The sequence below is a fragment of the Mastigoproctus giganteus genome, chromosome 12 (assembly GCF_048544385.1).
Source record: "Mastigoproctus giganteus isolate SK-2022 chromosome 12, ASM4854438v1, whole genome shotgun sequence".
Taxonomy (NCBI): domain Eukaryota; kingdom Metazoa; phylum Arthropoda; class Arachnida; order Uropygi; family Thelyphonidae; genus Mastigoproctus; species Mastigoproctus giganteus.
Window position 1 is genome coordinate 20,930,740 of NC_143586.1, and position 24,253 is coordinate 20,954,992.

Sequence of the window (24,253 nt, forward strand, 5' to 3'; positions counted from 1 at the left end):
TTTGGTATATTATTTTTGGTTAGGTGAATGGGTGTTTTATTGTTGGGAATGGATACAAGTAAATCGTCAGAGGAGAAACTTCGTGAGGCTTCCTGTGTTGGTGATGAAGAAGCAGCGAGGAAACTTGTGGAAAGAGGTGTTAATATTAATTCTCAACATGAAATAAATGGATGGTAAGTAAATGTTTGAATTTCGTGCACATTGGCTAAACGTAAAGTGACTAATTATTTCGCCCTCTATATTCGTTTGGCTCGAGGGTGAATGAAAACAGGAAGAATTGTTTGGGTGTACAATGTTTTCACCGAAATATAAACATGCCGTGGACGTGTCTATAAGTTTTGTTAGCTATCAGTGTGAATGACATTTTGTGATACAGTCCGAACTTCATTGCAGTTTACAACTCCTTAATAACCGATTAAAAAGACAAGAAGAAGAAGAAGACTTGATAACTCATCACCTATGTTCAAATGCTTGAGTACACATCTTGGACGAGTTAAAACTGAGTGGGCGTGTTCAGCTCGCATTTTTTCACCATGGGAGTCATACTGGAACTATTATATATATATATGGAAAAGAGAAAATTTCATTAGTCATTTCTTTTCGCCTTCTTAAAAATAAAGCAAAAAATTGTAAAGTACCCGATGTTTGAATTATCGCATTGTTTATTACGAGTCACCGACAAAACGAAAAGCTATTTATAATGAGAAATTGCCCTAAAAACAATCTAAGTGTTTCAAAACTTTCCCAGAGTAAATTTTTAATGGTTCTGAAATATAGGTCGCATATTGAACACGTATAATGAGGAATTACCCTAAAAACAATTGAGTTAAAATTTTTCCCAGAGTAAATTTTTAATGGTTTTGAAATACGGGTCGCATATTCATCTGTAAAACACATTTCGCTATACGTTTCAGAGTGAGCATTTTTATATTTTCTAGAAAGTTGTTTAAATTTTGGATGTGCTTTATAATATTTAAATATCACTATGAAATGTTTTTTGTGTATCAGTTCAATTTAATTTTAATATCTTTTCTTTTTAAATGCAAAAGTTCCATGGCCAAACAAACAAGAATGCACAGCAAACCTTATGGACAGAAGTTATAAACTGAGTAACTGAGTATTTGAAGGTGTAGTAAAATCTGTGTTTCGAGATTTTTGGCATTAGAGGAGTCAATAATTATTCTTTTTGAAAAGTAATGAGTTATTTTACAGAGTAAGGCCCAAAATGTGCTGTTCTGGGACTCTCTTATTACAGTATGTCCAAGGCAAGAATAGTAGTTATGAGATGTAATTAAAAAAAAGTTTGAGGGATCCCTCAAACTTTTTTTTAAATACAGTGATCTCTCAATAATTGCGGGGCTCAGGCACAGGAATAAAAGAATGGCAAATATTCAGATTAGCATTAGCAAAGGCACATGATGCAAGAAAGCAAGCTTATATAGCATCAGCCAACAAAAAAAAAAAAAAAATCCCTTATTTTACCCATCCACTCCCTCCAAATGTTGGTCAAGTTCTGCTTTGAATCTATTTAAGCTATCAACTTCTACGACAGATGGAAGTTTGTTCCAGCAATCGACCACCCGCTGGCTAAAGGCAAACTTCCGCACATCTATCCTACAACCATCTTTCCTCAATTTGAATTTATGTCCTCTCAGGCAATTATTCTAAGCAAGAGGAAGATTCACATTAGCATTGAACATGCTCAAACCATTCAAGGCTTTATACACCTCAATCAGATCACCTCACAGGTGCCTAGTCTCCAGACACGGTAATTGCAAAACTTAAGCCTTTCTCCGTAAGAGCAACCCTTCGTTCCATTCACTAATCTTGTTGCCCTTCTCTGTACTTGTTCCAACAGCTTTATATCCTTCCTAAAACGAGGCCTCCAGACCTGTGTACATTATTCAAGGTGTGGCTTGACCATTGCCTTATACAAGGGGATAATCACCTCCTTATCCAGGCGACTCCGTAGCCAGGCGGGAAGGAGCAGCAGTGCATAGCACACGCTCCTTGATTAGACCGGGGTTCGAGCCCATCCCACCAAATACGGAGGATGTGGAAAGGTCAGGGAATGACTACCGCATATCCCGGAGCAATATGGCCTTAGTTGCTAATGCTCCTAAAAACCAAATAACAAACAGACAAACCTCCTTATCCTTGCTAGAAAAATTCCTGTATATCATTGACAAGACACCATGAGCTACTCCTGCAAACCATCTGCACTGCTCAGAAAACTTCATATCTGCTTGCATAATTACCCCCAGGTCCTTTTCATTCTCTACCATTGTCAGTGTTGTACCACAGAGTTGATACGTCACTCTGGGGTTACTGCTTCCCATATGTAGTACTTTACATTTGTCAATGTTAAACTTAATTTGCCACCTCTCAGCTCATCTGCTCAACTTTTCTAGATCCTGTTGCAGCATACTGTCATTAGTGTCATTAACAACCCTGCCAACCTTCGTATCATCTGCAAATGTGGACATTATGCCTGATTTAAAATAACTAAATGCACAAGGCATAATACGTTAAGAGTTTATTATCTCTATAATATCAGTATATAGATACACCATAGACAATCTTAAGAAACTACGAAGTAGTTGTAGGCATCATTTGCTCTATTTCTCATATTGTGCTCTGCCTTCATGATGAGTTGCCATGACATTGCACTACCTCGAATAAGTAACGCTTCACTAATAGAGAAGACTATTGTTACTTATTCTCGGTGAGCGCCACCACCCCGACGACACCATTTCAAGGCTATTGGCTTATCATCAGTGGATGGGCAGGTACCCTGGTATTGCAGACATGACGACCCAGTTGTGAAGATAATCACACAATATAAGAGATGCCAAAAGGTGTATATGACAATAATTAAAATAACTGAATGCACAAGGCATAATACGTTAAGAGTTTATTATCTATATAATATCGGTGTATAGATACACCATAGACAACTCTTAAGAAACTACGAAGTAGTTGTTGCATCATTTGCAACAGAGCAAATGATGCCTACAACAACTACTTCGTAGTTGTTGATTTATGCACCAACATCGAGCCATGATGAGGAAGAGGTTGAAGAAATGTACACCGAAATTGAGTCTTCTAGATGAGCAAAAACCCACTACATGATTATTATGGGGGACTTCAATGCTAAGGTTGGAAAAAGGCAAAACAGCACAGAAAGAGGAATTATAAGAAATTTTGGAATTGGTGAAAGACTTGTGGAATTTGCAGAATCTCAAGGACTGTCAGTAATGAACACCTTTTTCAAGAAAAGGGTGAACAGAAAGTGGACATGGAAGAGTCCAAATGGATTAAAAACTAATGAAATCATCCTCACTAACAGAAGATATATTGTGAATGATGTTACCGTCCTGAATAAGGTAAATGTTGGAAGTGATCACAGAATGGTAAGATGTACACTTGATATAGATGTTGGAAAGGAAAGGAAAAAACTGACTCGAGTAAATAATACAAAGGTCTTTGAGATAACAGAGGAGGAGAAAAAGCAGTATGTACTGCAACTTAAGAACAAGTTTGAGCTTCTGCAGACTGCTCAGGACCAAGATATTGACGAGGAATACTACAACTTTTTTAAGCGATAAAGCCCAAGAAACCTATTGGTAAAAATAAATCCAAAGAAGAAAAAATTAGTCAAGAATCACATGTCATGATGAACCTAAGACGAACAATGAAGAGCAAGAAAAACACTGACAAGGAGAAAATTGAATATACCGAGTTATGCAAAGCCATTAGAAAGAGACTCAGAGAGAACATAAGAAAATTTAACACAAGAAAAGTAGAACAAGCATTAAGGGAAAACAAAGGATTTAAATTAGCAGCCATGAGCAGTAATACAGAAAGACAAATGATACTGAAACTGAAGAATAGCGATGGTGTACTTATAAACAGCAGAGAAGGCATAATTCAAATAGCAGAAGACTACTATAGAGAATTATACAAGGAGTGAGGGAATGATGCCAGCAGTGGGGAAGATGGATCGCAAATTAGTAACACAACATACCTGATATCCTTCCTGATGAGCTAGAACATGCATTGAAGAAAATGAAGAATCAGAAAGCCTCAGGGGAAGATGAAGTCACCATAGAGCTGTTAAAATTAGGAGAAAGAGACATGACACAAAAACTGGCAAGACTCTTCACAAAATGCATTAGAAAAGGTGTTGATGCCTACGGAATGGAATAATGCAATCATAGTTCTGCTGCATAAGAAAGGAGATAAATCAGAAATTGGAAATTAGAGACCAATTAGCTTGTTATCCCACATCTACAAGTTGTTCACAAGGGTCATTACTAACAGATTAGAAAGAATAGTTGATGAGAATCAACGTAAAGAGCAAGCTGGCTTTAGGACAGGATTCTCAACTTTGGATCACCTTCACATAATATCACAGCTAATGGAGAAAGCAAATGAATATAAAAACACCATTATGCCTGGCATTTGTGGATTATGAAAAGGCATTTGACTCCATACAGCATATGGCAATGTTCCGGGCACTGGAAAGACAAGGCATAGATACTCCATATATTATGATTTTGAAGAAAATATAAGACAGTGCTACCTCCTTTATTAGACTAGACAAAGACAGTAGGAAATTTAAAATCGAGAAAGGAGTTTGACAAGGAGACACAATATCTCCAAAGCTGTTTACTGCTGCCCTTGAAGCTTTCAGAAGATTAGACTGGTCGCAGAAAGGAGTCAATGTGAACGGAGAGTACCTAAACCATTTACGATTTGCAGATGACATTGTGGTCATAAGCCACGATCCCAAAGAATTAGAGAAAAATCTTAATCAGTTATGCACAGTTAGTAAGGATTTTGGACTAAAGATGAATATGGCTAAAACGAAAGTAATGATGAACAAGTATGCCATGGAAAGGGAAATAATGATTGAAGGAGCAGTAATTGAAAAGGTGGAGTCATATACTTATCTGGGACAAGTTATTAGCTATAATAATGATAAATGGCTGGAAGTCAAGAGAAGAATAAATTTTGGATGGATAGCATTCAGGAAATATAGTCACATACTGAAGAGCAATATTCCAGTTTGTCTGAAATGTAAAATATTGAACCAATGTATACTCCCCACCATGACTTATGGAAGTGAAACTTGGGCACTCAACAAAAAAGAATGGAAGAGAAGCTGAGAACTACACAGCGAAGAATGGAACAAATTATATTGGGAATCAGACTGTTAGATAAGAAGAGAAACACATGGATTAGGCAGCAAACTCAAGTAAAGGACATTCTTATCAAAACTAAAGAACTAAAATGGTCTTGGGCAGGACACATAGCTCGAAGACATGATGACATTTGGACTAAGAAAATAACAGAATGGTACCCAAGAGAAGCTAGAAGAAAACCTGGAAGATAAAGGCGGAGATGGATAGATGAAATTCATGAGTTTTTGGGTAGTAAATGGATGGCCAGTGTTCAAAACAGAAGGAACTGGAAAGTTGCTGGAGAGGCCTTCATCCTGCAGTGGATTGAAAATGGCTGATGATGATACTTAATCGAGGTAGTGCAATATCATGGCAACTCGTGAAGGCAGAGCACAATATGAGAAACAGAGCAAATGATGCCTACAACAACCACTTCGTAGTTTCTTAAGAGTTGTCTATGGTGTATCTATACACCGATATTATATAAATTAAGCCTGATATACTATCATCGATATCATTTATAAATACAGAAAACAACAGGGGACCCAACTCTGAACCCTGAGGAACTCCACTAATAGCATTAGTCCACAAAGAGCAGTGTCCATTGATTACCATTTTTGTCTTCTCCCACTCAACCATACTTTTATCCATAGCAGCAATTTGCCTCCAGTGCTACACTGCTCCAATCTGTTCAGTATTCTTCATGTGCAAGAGTATTGAAAGCCTTTCTAAGATCCAAATGTATATCAAAGTTATTCCCTGCATCCAGTTCTTTTGTGAATCAAATTGGTCAGGCAAGACTTTCCCTTAACAAACCCATGCTGTGTCCGAGCTATAACTGAAGTCTTGTCTAGATGATCCTGCATTGCTTCTTTAACCAGTGTCTCCATTAATTTTCCTGGATCAGAAGTTAAACTAACAGGTCTATAATTACCTGTCTTCCTTTGATCCTCCTTTGTGGATTGGGGTCACATTTGCACATCTCCAGTCCATCGGTACTTCTCCCTCCGTGAGTGCAAGGAAGCTCTCATAATCCTTGCTCCCTGAGTGCAAGGAAGCTCTCATAATTATAGCTAAGGGTTTGCTTACTTCCTTTGCCACCTCCTTTAATATAACTGGATAGATTCCATCCACCCCAGGTGCCTTTCTTATGTTTATCTTCAACAATTTCTCCTCTACTTTACTCTCAGTTATTACAAGATTATCTAGCTTACTGCCTGAATTTAATACACCTCTGGCATTCCCCTCCCTGAATAACTCCTCATGTGTGAATATAGATGCAAAATACTCATTTAGTTTGTTAGCCACCTGAGCAGGATCCTCAACTGTTGAACCATCAATATCCACTGGACCAATCTGATTCATCCCTTTCCTTCTAGAGTTTACATAAGTAAAGAACTCTTTACTGTTTTTCTTTGCATCCTTTGCCAAAGATTTCTCATAATCTGCCTTTGCCTGCCTAATCTCTTTGTGACTTGGTTTCAGACCAGCTTATATCTATCATGTATAAGATAGATATAAGAAATAAACAAGGAATTACCTTTTATTCAGTGCGTAGAATTTCTTCTTTCCCAAATCTCCTTATACAAAATGATACTTAAAACAAATTTACATAATTAAAATAATTTAAAACTCATAATGTGTTCCTCACTATTGACACATGGACAGTCCAACACCCCAGCGGAGAACCCCACGCCAACCCCAGAAATATTAAACCCCCCCCATGCAACCTTTAGGGAAGGAAGACATTTAGTCATAAACGCAAAATTACAATACGAATAAAATGCTATTAAAATAAGATGAAAGTTCAATAAAACTGTGCAATTAAAATTCCTCACTGGAATATCAATAAATTACTATTTAAAATACGATGAGACAAAATAATTTTAAAGATTCCACCCTTAAGCGGACTAAGACTTTTCGACTGTTGTCCTGTTCACAGGGTAGAGTGAAACTAATGAAACAGGGGTATGTTGGGAATCTTGTAAATAGGAGATTAGTCTTTGGTATGCATGTGTTCGAAGGTCCACGAATCAGATATGAAAAATGGATGACGAACATTGATAGTTTTTTTGTATTTTCATTTGTAAAGTCTCGGCAATCAATAGCTTTGTATAATTATGTTGAATACTTAAAATTTTGGCTTCATTAAACAGGAATGTATGGTTTTCATTTATCGCATGGAATGCTAGTTCTGATGCGTTTGCACATGATGCACGAACTGATGCCTCATGTTGCCTAACCCTCTAGTTTAAAATACATCTAGTGTATCCAGTGTAAGACAAATCACAATCCTTGCAAGAAATGTGGTAGACAAGGTCATCTTTTAGTCCGGAAGTTGATAATACTGTGTGATTTTTAAGTGTGGCATATAATTTACGGACCGGTTTTGCTACTATTTGCATTTCAGTACCTCTAAAGAGGTTGATAATTTGTCTGTACCAGTGTTCAACATATGGCATTGAAATAAAATATTTTTTACTAATCCTGTCATTATGTCTGTTATTGATTATTTTGTCTTCTGCTTCTAATTTAATGCTGTTGATAGAGGTAATCGGGTATCCTCTATTTAAGAACCTATTTGTCAGTTCTATTTCTATCTGTAGTCCACGTTGTGTGGAAGAATATTTGAATGCATTTAAGAACTGGTTTATATGAGTATGGGTGATAGCTACTATAGTGTAAGAACATCCCTGTATTCGTGGGCTTACGATAAATACTGAAATTAATATTTCCGCCCTCCCTCTTAAGTGTAAAGTTTAGAAAATTTATAGATTGTTTCTTCTTGTTCTGTTTCCAGAGTAAATTTAAATATTAATAGAACGTAGGAAAAATTGAGCATATGTAAGCTCTCATTTATGTACTATCATGTAGCACACGCTTCTTGATTAGACCGGGGTTCGAACCCGTGACCACCAAATACAGAGGATGCGGAAAGGTCAGTGAATATCCCTGGAGCAATATGGCCTTAGTTGCTAATGCTCCTAAAAACCAAACAACAAACATATCTATCATAGGCTTCTGTGTCACCTGTTATTTTATATGTATCCCATGCATTTTTCTTCTCTGTCACATGTCTAATTAGTTCATCTGACATCCATTTAGGCCTAAATCTTGAACAATATTTCTTAGTTGGTATGAAAAGCCTTGTAGCTTCCAAGATTAATTCTTTGAATTCTTCCCATTTTGAATTTTCTGTTGGTAACATCATCAGTTGGTCCCACCATATAGGATTTAAATATTGTCTCAGACCTCCGTAGTTGCCTTTACGAAAGCAGAAACCCTTCCCTTTACCGTGATGGTAGTTACCTGTTTGAGTAAATCCCACTTCAGTACACTGTGATCACTGCCACCTAGTGGTTCCTTTATCTGCAGATTCTTAATGCATGAAGAATCATTACTGATAATCAGATCAAGAGTATTACTCCCTCTAGTTGCCTCCTGTATGTGCTGCTGTAGAAAATAGTCATCCAATAAATTCACAAAAGCCTTGCTAGTGTGTGAGTGACCAACCCACAAATTCCAGTCAATCTCTGGGAAATTGAAATCCCCCCATTATAAGACACTCTGATTTACTGGCCCACTATTTCTGTGCACAATTTCTCCTTATACTCATCAGATTCATTAGGCCCATAACACACACCTACTCTCATTTTTCCTTTCCCAGTGCTTCATCATCATCATCATCAGCAGCCATTTTCAATCCACTGCAGGATGAAGGCCTCTCCAGCAACTTTCCAGTTCCTTCTGTTTTGAGCACTGGCCATCCATTTACTGCTCAAAAACTCATGAATTTCATCTATCCATCTCCGCCTTTGTCTTCCAGGTTTTCTTCTAGCTCCTCTTGGGTACCATTCTGTTATTTTCTTAGTCCATCTGTCATCATGTCTTCGAGCTATGTGTCCTGCCCAAGACCATTTTAGTTCTTTAGTTTTGATAAGAATGTCCTTTACTTGAGTTTGCTGCCTAATCCATGTGTTTCTCTTCTTATCTAACATTCTAATTCCCAATATAATTCGTTCCATTCTTCGCTGTGTAGTTCTTAGCTTCTCTTCCATTCTTTTGGTGAGTGCCCAAGTTTCACTTCCATAAGTCATGGTGGGGAGTATACATTGATTCATTATTTTACGTTTCAGACAAACTGGGATATTGCTCTTCAGTATGTGACTATATTTCCTGAATGCTATCCATCCAAAATTTATTCTTCTCTTGACTTCCAGCCATTTATCATTATTACAGCTAATAACTTGTCCCAGATAAGTATATGACTCCACCTTTTCAATTACTGCTCCTTCAATCATTATTTCCCTTTCCGTGGCATACTTGTTCATCATTACTTTTGTTTTAGCCATATTCATCTTTAGTCCAAAATCCTTACTAACTGCGCATAACTGATTAAGATTTTCCTCTAATTCTTTGGGATCGTGGCTTATGACCACAATGTCATCTGCAAATCGTAAATGGTTTAGGTACTCTCCGTTCACATTGACTCCTTTCTGCGACCAGTCTAATCTTCTGAAAGCTTCCTCAAGGGCAGCAGTAAACAGCTTCGGAGATATTGTGTCTCCTTGTCCCAGTGCTTATGTCACACTAAACAGACTCAGCATTGCATTGTCCACCAACATCAATTTGATGCACTTCCTTAGATTTTGTGTTTTTTAACTAACAGCATAACCCCTCCCTGTCCTGTCTGTACACATTGTACTCAAATTCCAATTCTGTACTGCTTATGTCTGTGTGACACCATGTCTCTGATATCCCAACAATATCTGCCTTTGATGTCTTAACTAGCACTTCAGGCTCATCGAATTTATTAACTATACTCCTAGAATTGGTGTACATGCTAGTATACGTGCACCTGTTTCTACTCAGTTACCCTAACACAGCCCAGTATTTACTCGTTCCACTATGACTCCCAGCAGTCCTGGAAAGTTGCCAAAGATTTCTCGTAATCTGACTTTGCAGATTACATTCTATTGCCTTGCTTTCCAGGCTGCTGCTCAATTGCATTTCAATAGGAGCAGTGCAAGAATCGCTTTCACCTCTGCCAGCTGCTACTGTTTATCTATTAGTCCATGTATCCCCCCAAGCTAGCAGTTTTCCGACCCACCTAACTCTGCCTTGATAGCATCAGCAATTATTCTTGCACCCTTTCTATTTATGTGTATCCCATCCCTGTAGAAGCAGTCTCTCCTGTTAACAAGCACAGACCAGGCTGAGAAAAATTTTACCCCTTGAGCCTTGCACAATCTCTCCAAGGCCGAATTGATCGACAAGGCTCTCATCATATACTCCCTCCTATCTCCAATTACAGACACTTTCAAATTCAACCGTAACTCATGGCTTGTTTTTAGCATTGACTTGTACCTGTTAAGTAATTCCGCTCATTTCCTACTCTTAATATCATTAGTGCCAACATGTACAACAATATCACCCTTTGTGCCCTTAAAAGATGATATCTGCAAATAATATAAAAAAATTAATAATGTAAATGATATCTATAAAAATACGTACACGATTAACTTATCAGTAATCCAAATAAGATCATACAATAGGCTTGACATGTTGGGAGATAGTAGGAGTGATTTGCTGATGGAAGAGCTAGATACTGAGGTGATAGATGAAGAGTGCTTGATTCATTGGGGGTAGAGATTTACCAATAATAGTGATTGAAAACAACTTACTTTTCTTTTTCATTTCTTTATAAGATGATAGAGCAGCCTCAGGTTTTTCAGCTCTGCAACATGCAAACTGACCTGTGTCTACACAATATACATGTGTAGACATAAGACATAACAAACCAAAATAGATGTGCTAGAAATTCCTAAAAAATGAACAGTTCTAATAAATTTATATCTGTTTTTGGCAGTATTTTTTTAATAAATTTAAGAATAAGATAAGTTTAAAATTTGTGTAATTATATATTCAATAGAGCTTGCTGCTGTTCACAGGGAATGAGGAGCCCACTAGAAAATTTCCTGATGCCCCTGTCTTCATGGAAGACAATAGCAAGTTTGTGGGAAAGATTGGGGGGGGGGCAGAGAGGGAGAGAAATGTTCTTTCAGTTGTGATACATTTTTCCTCCTTTCCTTCCAATTGGGGGTATAGTGATGTCTTTAATACTGATAGTATAGTCAACCAAAAGTAAATGTCAATATTTGTCTTCTAGAAGTCATTTATTGTGTTAGAAGCTTGACTACAATAGCAAGAATTGTAATTACAGTATTGTTCAAACTATGGAATTTGTAATATTTGAATAATATTTGTAAAAAGTGGGTGGAAATTGGATATCTGTTTCTATAATAAGTAACTGTGGCATTGAGAGGATGTTATTGGAAGTCTGCAGAACTTGGATGTGAGATTAGATCACTGGTGTGATCTAATCAAGAAATTGCTGTACACTTTCAGTCTAGGTGGAGAGCAACCATGTGTGTGTTTAAATAGTATGTAGTGAACTGTGATATCTTGGTATAGGGTTCATCAGTTGTTACCCTGTTTGTAAACTACTGATTTCTGCTAGAAACTGGAAATAGATTCCAGTAGTATTTGAGTTAACATTGTTGAAAATAAGTATTTGTGGTCAGCTGAAATTGCTTTATATACTTCTTTGTGCAGATGCAGGGCTAAAGCATGAGGCAGTGGATTCACTCCTATTATCAGTTTTCAAGAGGGGGAAAGTTCCCATAGCATAATTTGTGTCAAGTGATATGTTTGAAAGAACAAAAGGCTGCCAATTATTTAAGACATTTGCTTCCACCCATATTCAAGAGAATGCATTCACTGTGCTATTTTTGGAATGCTGGAAATAACAGTATTCCGAAACTCCCATCATTTACAAATTTTACATTATTTACAAAAATTCTTAAGTAATGGTCAAAAAGTTAGTCTGGAATTCATAGATAAAAGTGAAAACATTGGGTTGAGCTTTATATCAGAACAAACTCAAAATTTTATCAGAAATTTATTCCATGTATATAAAGGCGCCTCCGTAGCCAGGTGGGCAGGAGCAGTAGTGCATAGCACACGCTTCTTGATTAGACCGGGGTTCGAGCCCGTACCCACCAAATACGGAGGATGCGGAAAGGTCAGGGAATGACCACCGCATATCCCGGAGCAATATGGCCTTAGTTGCTAATGCTCCTAAGAACCAAATAACAAACAAACAAACCAAGCTATAAACAAAAATGAAGCATTGGTGCTAATAGCTCAGAGTTCACTCAATGTGCTGACACAGTTGAGCAGTTTTTCATATGCCTTTACTCATGTGTTGACCACTTAAGAATGATTATAATGGCACAGCACTTTTAATACTCTTGAATGCTCATATGCATAATGACTGCAAAGTCGTTTGACATTTATGCATCAGAATCTGTGAACATGTTAAAGAAATGTATCAGGTCATATGTACACCCTGTGGTGCTTTATTTTTACCTTGACGGAGGCGTTCACTTTCATGTGGTTCTTTTCATGAGTGGTTCACAAACATGATGATGAGCTCATCCTCAAATCTCCTGATATTTAACTCCAGTGAAAATCTGTAAGATGTACTAGAACATGATGTACAAGTGTACTGTCTGTTACTCTCATCGCGCTGAAAGAACTATAGAAATTATGATTATAGCAGTGGATTAAAATTACACTAGATACTTTAGTTGAATCTGTGCCACATTAAATTCAAACTATAATATGGGCAAATAGAAGTCTTGCAAGACATCAAAGTCCTAAGACTGAGGAACGGCTCTCTCAGCATTCCAGATTAATAAAATTTAATATAATTTGAATTATAAAATTATATTAGAGAAAGTGCTTTAGTCTTTTTAGCTAAAATATAACATGACATTGTGATAATACAAAAATTGATCTTCAAAGTAAATAGAACTATTTCACAATGAGAAAATTACTCATTGTGAAATGGCTCTCTTTCATAGGAATGGATTGTGGTTTTGGAATCTGGCAGAGTACTAAAGATCCCATTTTTCTTCTTTATTGAAAAGTTGTTGCACTTCTTAGATGTCAGCCTAATAGAACTCTGAGTTGTGTGAAGAGCATTGCATTGCTTTGCTTTTTGTTAATAGGTGTTGGGTTATTCCACTATGGGCTTCTATAAAGAGAAGTGGCCATCTATTTGGAAGGGTAGGTACATTTCTAGTGCAGTTGATGGGATCCTGGTTTTTGATGAACCAATACCCAGACAGCTTCTCAAACAGAATATGAACAAGGCTAGGATTTTAACTTTTCCCTCCCAGAGCAATATTGGGGAGATCAGTATATTTGCATACAGTGGGAGAAGGTGAGCAACAAAATCTCTAAGTTGGCAAAAGACTAAAAAATCAGAACTTTCTCCTAAGGAGGAAAGAGAATCAAGCAATTTCCTCCCAACCCTCTCTGGTAACTTTTCTCAACAGGGTGAGAGAAGTTACATGGGGAGGGATTTGGTAATATGCCAAATCTTCTGTGAATTATTATTAGTAGTAGTAGTTAATACTGGCAACTGATGTAAGAAAGAAAGCTTGTACTGCATTACCCCCCCCCAATGCAACCCGCTCCTTAAATTTATTCAAACCACCCGCTTCCATAACACCTGATGATAATTTGTTCCCACAATTACTCTGGCTAAAGCAAATTTTTGCATATCTAACTTGCAGCCATCCTTTCCCAGTTCTCGTGTGTGCTTACTCATAATAACTGCAATGGAATACACCAACCATATATCCAACACTAGAGCAACACCATGGTGGACACCAGAGCTCCAAAGACAGAAAGATAGTACAAGCGAAATGAAAAGAATTCCAAAGGGCAAGAAGAACGTGGCCAGCAGCGAAAGTTGCGGAATTGAGAAACCGATATTGTCAACTCAGAAACCAGTACACAGACAAAATCAAAAAGAGCAAAAGGGAAAGTTGGCATAATTTTGTCCAAACAACAGGAAATACTTACCCCTGGGGGGTGGTGTACAAAATCACAACCAGCAGGCTTCCCAAAGGTGAAGTGACAACGGCAACCAAAACCCCGCAAGGCAAAATGACCACAACGTGGAAAGACTCTGTAACCTTGCAACAATCATACAGGAACCGCCAACAGAGATGACATTGGAGCAGACAGAAATATGCCAAACAAACGTGCAATATGCAAACACTCAAAGAGAACCACCATTCACTCTTGAAGAGATACAAGAGGCTACAAGCAGAACAAAAAACAAGCGATGTCCAGGTTCAGATCTAATCGAACCAGAAATGATTAAAAAGACAGCAGAATATGTTCCCCAACTCCTGCGACTCTATAACTGCTGCTTGGCACAAGGCCACTTCCCAACTCAATGGAAAACAGCTATACTAAAATTGATATCAAAAAGCAACAAAACCAGAGTTACCAACATCGTATAGACCGATAGCCCTATTATTGACAGTTAGCAAGATTTATGAAAGGCTATTTCACAAAAGAATTGAACATTACTACACAGAAGCAAAACTGAGCACTCCAAAACACTATGGCTTTAAACAGGGTTCTTCAACCACAGATGCAATTCTGGATCTTCTCAACAAAGCCACGCAATGTGCCAACAAGTATTTTCTAGTGATTGCAGTGGACTTTACACCCTCTGGTGGCCGAGCGTCCTGGCAAGGCTCCGTGCTGCATCTTTGCCACAAAATCTTTGACAGCCTAAAATCCTATCTCACGAACAGGGAAGTGCAGATCCTTATGCTAGCCTCACCCGTCTTGTCCGCAGGGGCTGCCCCCAGGGATCGGCTCTGGGGCCACTCCTGTGGAACATTGTTCTAGATGACTTTCTCTGCAAGGACCTGGGCGATGTGGAAACACAGGCCTTTGCTGACGATTTCATCTTATCCACAGCAGCGGACACAAGAGCAAATCTGGAAAAGCAAGCAAACAAAGCACTGCAAACCCTACAGGAGTGGGTCAAAATAAACAATCTAAAAATAGCACCAGAAAAGACCAGCTCCGTCCTTCCTAGAGGAAAGCTTAAAGGTGCTACAGTGGGACTCAGCTCTATACAATAGCACCCTAATTACACTGTTCTTAAGACTGTTAGCTTGTGCAGTTATGTGTGTATTGTCCCCAGCACATAGATTTCCTATAGATTTCCACTCTCTTTTTAGTCTGGGGAGTCATCCCTACAAACCAACACATCAAGAAAAGGGAGGGTACATCTATTTCCACCTCCGAGGTGAACCTGAACGAAATATCATTTTATTGCTTTTAACTCTACAGTTGTCAGTGTATTTTATTTTACAACAAAATTTTTATTCCATCTTAATTTATTATTATTCTATTTTAATTTATGTTAATAAAGTTTCAGTCATATATGGTTGGTGTATTCCATTGCAGTTATTATGAGTCAGAACTTTCCCAACCCCAGAGGCCTAATTGAAGACCCCTTTTGTGCTTTTTTGAGAAAGAGTTAGAATACCATCTTTAAGTTTATTCAATCTATTCAAAGCTCTAAACATCTCGATCAGGTCTCCTCACAAGTGCCTAGTTTCCAAGCACTGCAGTTTGCTGAACTGCAGTCTTTCATATTGTCTTCTGTGTTCCAGCTTAGTCAGGAACACAGAAGACAACCTTCTGTGTTCCTGACTAAGCTGGTATCCCTTCTCTGCACTCATTGCCAGAGATTCATATACTTCTTGTAAAGTGTGTTTGGTGTCAAGTGGCACCAGGGGTTTCCCCTGTCTCCGTGTTGCTTGCATTGTGATGGGTGTGCCAGGCGCCTCCGTAGCCAGGTGGGAAGGAGCAGTAGCAGTAGTGCATAGCACACGCTTCTTGATTAGACCAGGGTTCGAGCCCGTCACTACCAAATATGGAAGATGCGGAAAGGTCAGGGAATGACCACCGCATATCCCGGAGCAATATGGCCTTAGTTGCTAATGCTCCTTAAAAAAAAAAAAAAAACCCAAACCAAATAACAAATGTGTGTGCCAGTTTACTGGAAATGCCAGAGATTCAAAAGTGTGTGGAGATTATACATGTGTGGTGTCATGTACCATTGTTCATCTGGTCGTTTAGCCGCTGGACCCCTACTGAGGCCCAACGTTGCCCCACTTTCGCCCCGTGGAAGCAGACTAGGAAACACCAGTAGACTAAGATTTACTCTGGGAGGTCCTGCCACCTAATTTCCTGAGATTTCAGTGGCTAGGATCTAAAAAAAAAAAAAAAAATTTTTTTTTTATGTGCTTGCATGGCAGGGAGGCACTAGGAATGGGAGGCCAAAAGTTGTGGGCAAAGTGATTTTAGATTGTGTGCACATTCACTTGAGTTCAGGTAGAGTGGGGAGGAGACTGAAGACTGAGGGGGGGAAGGAAGGCAGAGACATGGAGCTGATAGGGAAGACAGCTCCAGTTTACAGTAGGGCATGCTCATGCCCCACCAAAGAGTAAGAATGGGGGTGGCAGGGGGGGGAGACAGCAGAACTGTCACCTCCCTCACCTGCCAGGGAGGGGTGGAAAAGGTGAGCCAGGCAAGGGAGCTGGATCAGGTTGCCAATAAGGTGCTGCGTGCAGAGACTGCAATTTGTCCATGTGGCATTTGGTATAGACCAGTAGGATTGAGTCTCTTCCAGTGTTTAATTCCTCTTATCTGATGCCATGTAAGCCAAGTTTGGCCACCTATTTGGAGGTCGCTCATTGAAGCTGGGACCTGTCCAGTTAAATCAGATTTTAGCATCCATAGGATAACATGTAGAGGCCATATAATGAGACTGCCAAACCTGTATGCAGTACTCGAGACATGGCCTGACCATTGCCTTATATAATGGCATAATCACTTCCTTGTCTCCACTGGCAAAATTCCTGTATATTATTGACGAAACCCATGAGTTGTCCTAATAGCCTTTCTGCACTGCTCAAAATAACTTCATGTCAGACTGTACAGTTGCCCCTAGATCTCTTTTCTTCTCCACTACTTTGAATGTGATACCACCCAGTTTGTATGTTCTGGAATTATTGTTGTCCGTGTGTAGTACCTAATATTTATCAATGTTAAACCTCAATTATCACTTCTCACTCCCATCTGCCAAATTTTTTTAGGTCTTGTTGCAGCAGTACACTTTCATTCTTGTCATTAACTATTGTGCCAACCTTTGTATTATCTGAAAACTTAGACAATAAGCTTGGTATGCCTTATTGTTAATAAACACTGTAATTAGTATGAATCCCACTTATAATATTATATAAGTATTATATTTATTATATTATATAAAAATGCATGGGATACATATAAATTAATGGGTGACATGGAAGCCTATGAGTCACAAAGGAGATTAGGCAGGCAAAGGCAGATTATGAGAAATCCTTGGTAAAGGATGCAAAGAAAAACAACAAAGAGTTCTTTGCTTATGTAAACTCTAGAAGGAAAGGGATGAATCAGATTGTCCACTGGATATTGATGATTCAACTGTTGATGATCCTGCTCAGGTGGCAAACACACTAAATGAGTATTTTGCATCTGCATTCACCCATGAGGAGTTATTTAGGGAGAGGAATGCCAGAGGTGAGTTAAACTCTGGCAGTGAGCTAGATGATTTTGTAATAACTGAGAGGAAAGTGGAGGGAAAATTGTTGAAGTTAAACATAAAAAAGGCACCCGAGGTGGACAGGATCTATCCAGTTATATTAAAGGAGGCAGCAAAGGAAGTAAGCAAACCCTTAGCCATAATTATGAGAGCTTCTTTGGACTCAGGGGAGGTACCCATGGACTGGAGATGTGCAAATGTGACCCCAATTCACAAAGAAGGATCAAAGGGTGGCATAAGTAATTATAGACCTGTTATTAGTTTAACTTCTGTTCCAGAGAAATTAATGGAGGCATTGGTTAAAGAAACACTGCAGGATCATCTAGACAAGACTTCAGTTATAGCTCGGACACAGCATGGTTTTATTAAGGGAAAGTCTTGCCTGACCAATTTGATTCACAAAGGAACTGGATGCAGGGAATAACTTTGATATCATATTTGGATCTTAGAAAGGCTTTTGATACTGTTGCACATGGAAGACTGCTGAACAAATTGGAGCAGTGTGGCATTGGAGGCAAATTGCTGCTATGGATAAAGGGATGGTTGAGTGGGAGAAGACAGAGTGGTAATCAATGGACACTGCTCATCATGGACTAATGTTATTAGTGGAGTCCCTCAGGGTTCAGTGTTGGGTCCATTGTTGTTTTCTGTATTTATAAATGATACTGATGATGGTATATCAAGCTTAATGTCCAAGTTTGTAGACGATATGAAGGTTGCAGGGTTGTTAAGGACACTAATGACAGTATGCTGCTGCAACAGGATCTAGAAAAGTTGAGCAGATGGGCCGAGAGGTGGCAAATGAAGTTTAACATCGACAAATGTAAAGTACTACATACGGAAGCAGTAACCCCAGAGTGACTATCAACTCTGTGGTACTACACTGACAGTGGTAGAGAACAAAAAGGACCTGAGGGTAATTGTGCAGGCAGATATGAAGTTTTCTGAGCAGTGCAGACGGTCTACAAGAGTAGCTCATAGTGTCTTGTCAATGATATACAGGAATTTTTCTAGCAGGGATAAGGAGGTAATTATCCCCTTGCATAAGGCGATGGTCAGGCCACACCTTGAATACTGTATACAGGTCTGGAGGCCTCATTTTAAGAAGGATATAGAGCTGTTGGAACGAGTACAGAGAAGGGCTACAAGATTAGTAAATGGAACAAAGGGTTGCTCTTACGAAGAAAGGCTTAAATTTGCGAATTACAGTGTCTGGAGACTAGGCACTTGCGAGGTGATCTGATTGTGGTGAATAAAGCCTTGAATGGTTTGGGCATGCTCAATGCTGATGGGATTCTACCTCTTGCTCAGAATAATCATCTGAGAGGGCATAAATTCAAATTGAGGAAAGACAGATGTAGGATGGATGTGTTGAAGTTTGCCTTTAGCCAGCGGGTAGTTGGTTGGTGGAACAGACTTCCATCCTTTGTTGTGGAAGTTGATAGCCTAAATAAATTTAAGGCTGAGCTGGACAGGTATTTGGAACGAACGGAGGGGTGCAATGGGAGTGGTTTTTTTTTTTTTTTTGGCTGATACTTCATAAGCTTGCTTTCTTGCATCATGTGCCTCTACTAATGCTAATTAGTAGACACTTAATCCAAGAAGAGCAGTGTCCATTTAAAACCACCCTCTCTGTCTTGTACCCCACGATTATCTCTTTATCCCTAGCAGTAACTTGCTCCTAATGCCACTCTGCTCCAATATTTGCAGCAGTCTTTCACGTGCAATAGTGTTCAAAGCTTTACTCAAATCTGAATACGCTACCTAACCATTAATATCTTCACACCTGCATATTTACAAATATCCTGTATTTACAAGAAAATATATCCTGAAACCTTTAGCCTTTATTACATCCTCTAGTCTCTGTGGAACTCCACCAGTTTTTGTAAATGTTCTGTGATATTTTCAGCCTTCAAAGCAGTGACCAGCTCAGTTTTTTTGGTGGAGGGGCACTCTCCCCTCACATGCACCTGACAATTCAATTCATCCCAAGGTTCTTTATAGGATTGAGCTCTGAGCTCACCAGTCCAACTGTTCAATACTCATGTCCTCAAACAAGTCTGTCAGCATGTGAGCACATTGTCCAGCCAATACAGATTTAGGCCTTCCCCGACAATACTGCCACAACATAGGTAAAGCATTATTGTCCAGGATGCCTAGACAGACCTTAGCATTTGTGGTTTTATCCAAAAGAAGCAATGGTCTCGGACCAAACCATGAAAATCAGCCCTAGACCATTATGCTCTACCAAACTTCATCATATGATTCAGCAAATAGCTTTGTCCAGGCATCTACCATGCCAGGGCATGAACACCAGACTAGTAGACCATGTAGACCGTGATTAATCATTCCGAAGCACAGCTTTGCACTAATTTGTGGTCGAAGAATGGCAGGTCTTTCACCACAGTGTCTGGCATTGTGAAGGTGATTAGTGGCTTGTGGACAGCTGCATGACCATGATAAGCCGCGTTATTCAATCTCCTGCACATTGTATAAGTGTTGATATTTGTCTCAATCCTAGGTATCTTCATTACCATTGAAGTTGAAGATGCCAATTGCTTATGTGGCACTCTATTATAATTTCCTGCTACAAGTCTGACTCTGTGGATCATGGAATTTTGCATTTGTAATCGTACTACTGTCTCCTCAAAGGTATATGAGCATTTTATATTTCTAAGGGGCCAAGCTCTAAGCTATTTTAGAGCTTGGCCCCTAATAAGCCCTAAGATATGTGACTAACTATCAGTGGAAGGGTGTCCAGATATTAATGGTAGGGCAGTGTATATAATATCGAAATGATTTGCATAAAGTTCCCCCCAATACTCCTTTAACATGTTTGCTGCCGCGTGTGTGTGTGCGCGCGCGCCCCTCTTGGGCGCTGGAACAAGTAGGCACTGCTAACATCAACAGATGCAGTTGAATGAGATTTTGAATCTGCATCACTTGAATAGAATTCTTTTTCAGTATCAGATGTCATATTATAAAGAGCTGATTCAATGTCATCAGCTTCAACATACTGTCCATCCCTGTTCCTTTTCAGTCCTGATGTCCCAGGCTGTGGATTCATTATAACAACACAACACTTTAGGGTAAAATTTTATAGGAAAATACTTTTTACACAAATTTTATCAATAGACACACTGTGGATGATGTTTTGTTTTTCTGAAACTAAAGAATTAAAATTCAGCAAGCATAATCGTCAAAATATTTTCCTTTTTCTTCTTGTGGAAAATACTAAACTAGATAAAATAACTTCAACATAAGCATGATATGAAACTGTTAACCAAGTATATAATTTTTATAACGTTCTCTGAACAGTGCGATTTATGCTAAGCAAAATCTCAGCTGTAATGTACTAGTTCATGGTTCAATCAGTGTGCTGATATTGCTCAGCACACTGATTCGCTGCCCAAATGCAACAATTTTGCATTTGGGCAGCGAATGTGTTAAACAATGATTCCATTATTTTCCCTGGAACAGAAAGTCAAGCTTACACTTCTATAATTGCTCACCCATTGATCCCCTCTCCACCTTGTGAATAGGGGAGACATTTGCACACTTACATTCTATAGGAAGCTCCTCTGAATTCAGGATGCTCTCAGAAACCAGGAAAAACTGACAATAGAATATATGCAATTTACAGATGCTGTGTATTGACACCATAGTTGCCTTGACACAAAAACAATGAATATATATTAGAGGTATATATATTTTTTTTTTATCAGATTTGTTATATGCTTAATTCACTTCATGCATATTCATTTCACAAACATATAAAGTCTCTGTTCTTAACTCATCGATGTCCATTTCTCTCTAGAATCTTCTAAGCATCATTATTTCTAAACAGAATGTTAACTGTGTGTGTGTTCATGACTGCTGCCCATCTCATTTATCCTAATTAAAAAAAAAAAAAAAATCCATTTATCCTCCACTATGACCCCCAAGAGACCAAAGGCATTTCCGACTTTATCATAACTGCTGTATTACAGCTGATGTGCCCACACAACACTGGACCATACTTGACCCCTAATAACTACTAAGCCAGCTACAGGAGCTGACATCTTCACTGTAGCTGTATTTGACAGCCAGTATACTATCACCATGGTTAACAGTGGGCAACATATGGGCTTGATCTTGCAACATGCATACTAGATGCCAGAGATGCATAATTCAGTGTAGCATTATTTTCACAAACTGTGCCCAACTAGTTTATGGAGCATGATTTATTTATTTTTAATTTCCAGGACTGCTCTTCACTGGGCTGCCAAAAGGGGGCACCCTAACATTGTAAAGTATCTTTTGAATCACGGTGCAGATAAAATGCTAACTTCAGCAAGAGGAGAAACACCAGCAACACTAGCAGAAAATGAAGATATCTTGAAGATGTTGGGAGGTATATATATATATCTTTTTATTATTATTATTTCTATAAAGAATTAAAAATGGATCTAAGTCTGCATGTGTGTCTTATGAGAGAGAGAGAGCAAACTGTGAGGAAGTTGTGAAATGTTTACTGTAGAATGTATCATTTGAGCATTATGCACTACTTTTTTTTTTTGTTATTGTATTATACATTATTTAAAGATAAAGGAAGTATCAAACATTGGCAAGGAAGTAAAGAATTAAAAATGGATCTAAGTCTACGTGTGTGTCTTATGAGGAAAAGAGAGAGAAAAAAAATAGAAGAGATTGTGGGATTTATTATGGAATGCATCATTTGAGCATTCTACACTTATTTATTTTTTCCCTTTTATTACTGCATTAGAAAAGAAGTATTAAAACATTGGCAGGGCAAATTTAAATATCTCAGCAGCAGTTGATATTAAACAACTGAAATTTCATATAGGTCATGTGAACAGTGCACTCAAAATTATCTGCTATAAACTTTAGTATCAGACTGATACAAAGAAGCAAAGCTTATATAGAATTATAGTTGCAAATGATGCTAAAAAGCAAGCTTATATAACACTAGCAAAAAAAAAAAAAACACACACTTCCCTTTTCACCTATTCATTCCCTCCAATATTTTGTCTAGTTCTTCCTTGAATATATTTAAGCTATCAACTTCCACAACAACAGATGGAAGTTCCAACAATCAACCACCTGCTGGCCGAAAGCAAACTTCTGCAACCATCCTTCCTCAGTTTGAATTTATGTAGCATCCGTTATTTAATGGGGGGAAAAAAAAAACTCTTAGCTTCATAATTTATCTATTTCTCCCACATATGTGGGTTGGTTATAATTAAAGCATATTACTTTGAAGGCCTTGTAGATAATAAAGATTATCAGCATAGAGCTAAAATTTATAATTATTAAAGATTATATTCCAGTATTGTGTGTGCATGTGCGTGAGAGAAAAAGCTATAAGAGGTGATAACAGAATGGATGCAGGATTTCTATCTCCAAGTGTTATCAAAACAGCATCAGTTCCTTGACTTCTCATTATGATACTGTTGATGGGCTATACAGCACAATGAATAACACTTTGTAAAAAACGTTTTTATAATTTTATTTTGCACTTGAATTTAACTTAAATTTAATTTTAGGAGCAAAAATTTAGTTTTTATAAACAGTCAAAAGCAATAATTACTTATCTTTTCAGAATACTGCTCACCCACCACCCATTAATTTTCCATTATTTGCCCAGTGCTGTAATTTTATTTTTGTTTCTTTAGTTTTGATTAAAATCTAAATTAACAGAAATAATTATCCACCTTTGTTTTGTCATTAGATTGGACACAACTAGTGGTAAGTCTGGCATTATTTGGATTGCAAGAGCAAGTAGAACGAGATAAATTCATTCATTTCCTTCTCTGAAGAAACAAGTCGTTATAATCCTAGTTAATATTAAAGTTTATTTTTTATATATTATTTTTTACCTAATTGAATTAAATTATCAGTCTGATATTCAAGTAATTTAGTCAAGTAACTATTGTGTTATAGTATTATTAAGATAAATTTTTCATTCTGTGTACAAATATTTGTTGCATCCCAAATTATCTTTTTAGGTCCATCACCAGGTAGTGAGTGTAATTCATCTAATTTACCCATAACTCCTCACTATTTAGCTCATCCTCCATTAGGTTATAGAGTGGATGCTGGAGATAATGGCTCTTGTGATTATCGCTATCCTGAGTTAAGGCAATATTCTGCTCTTAGACAAAGCTTTCAGGACCATGGTAAGTGATAGAAGTTTTTTGTTATTGAAATTTGTAACATCCCACATAAATGTTCAATATTTTAACTGAGTAGAAATCCTGTTTGAAAATATAATATCCAGGGGAGAGTCCTCATTATCTGAGGATAATTGGATTCAGAAAATTCCACTTAAACAGGATCCACTTAAAACAGGGACCAAAATTTTGTAATGTGTATTATGTACTTTTACATAGTAAAAAAATGGATTGAAGGAATTGAAAAATGAGACAGTTATTTTATTAGAAATTTTTTATTATAATATATTGAACAATGTAAGGTTAAGTAAAGTTTATTGAAGGTACGCTATTTTTCAGTTTTATGAATAAAGAATAAATATAGT

The 24,253-nt window shown here is 37.9% G+C and overlaps 1 protein-coding gene across 1 annotated transcript in view; it reads left to right on the forward strand.

Annotated features, from left to right (window-relative positions):
* Positions 1-17: 17 nt before the first annotated feature.
* Positions 18-24,253, forward strand: part of LOC150076767 (ankyrin repeat domain-containing protein 40-like) — a 30,053-nt gene continuing 5,817 nt past the window's right edge. The window contains exons 1-3 of the mRNA XM_090386645.1: positions 18-173; positions 21,960-22,108; positions 23,724-23,894. Coding sequence (XP_090242771.1) covers positions 28-173; positions 21,960-22,108; positions 23,724-23,894 — 466 coding nt within the window. The 5' untranslated portion in view covers positions 18-27. The remainder of the gene's footprint in view (positions 174-21,959; positions 22,109-23,723; positions 23,895-24,253) is intronic.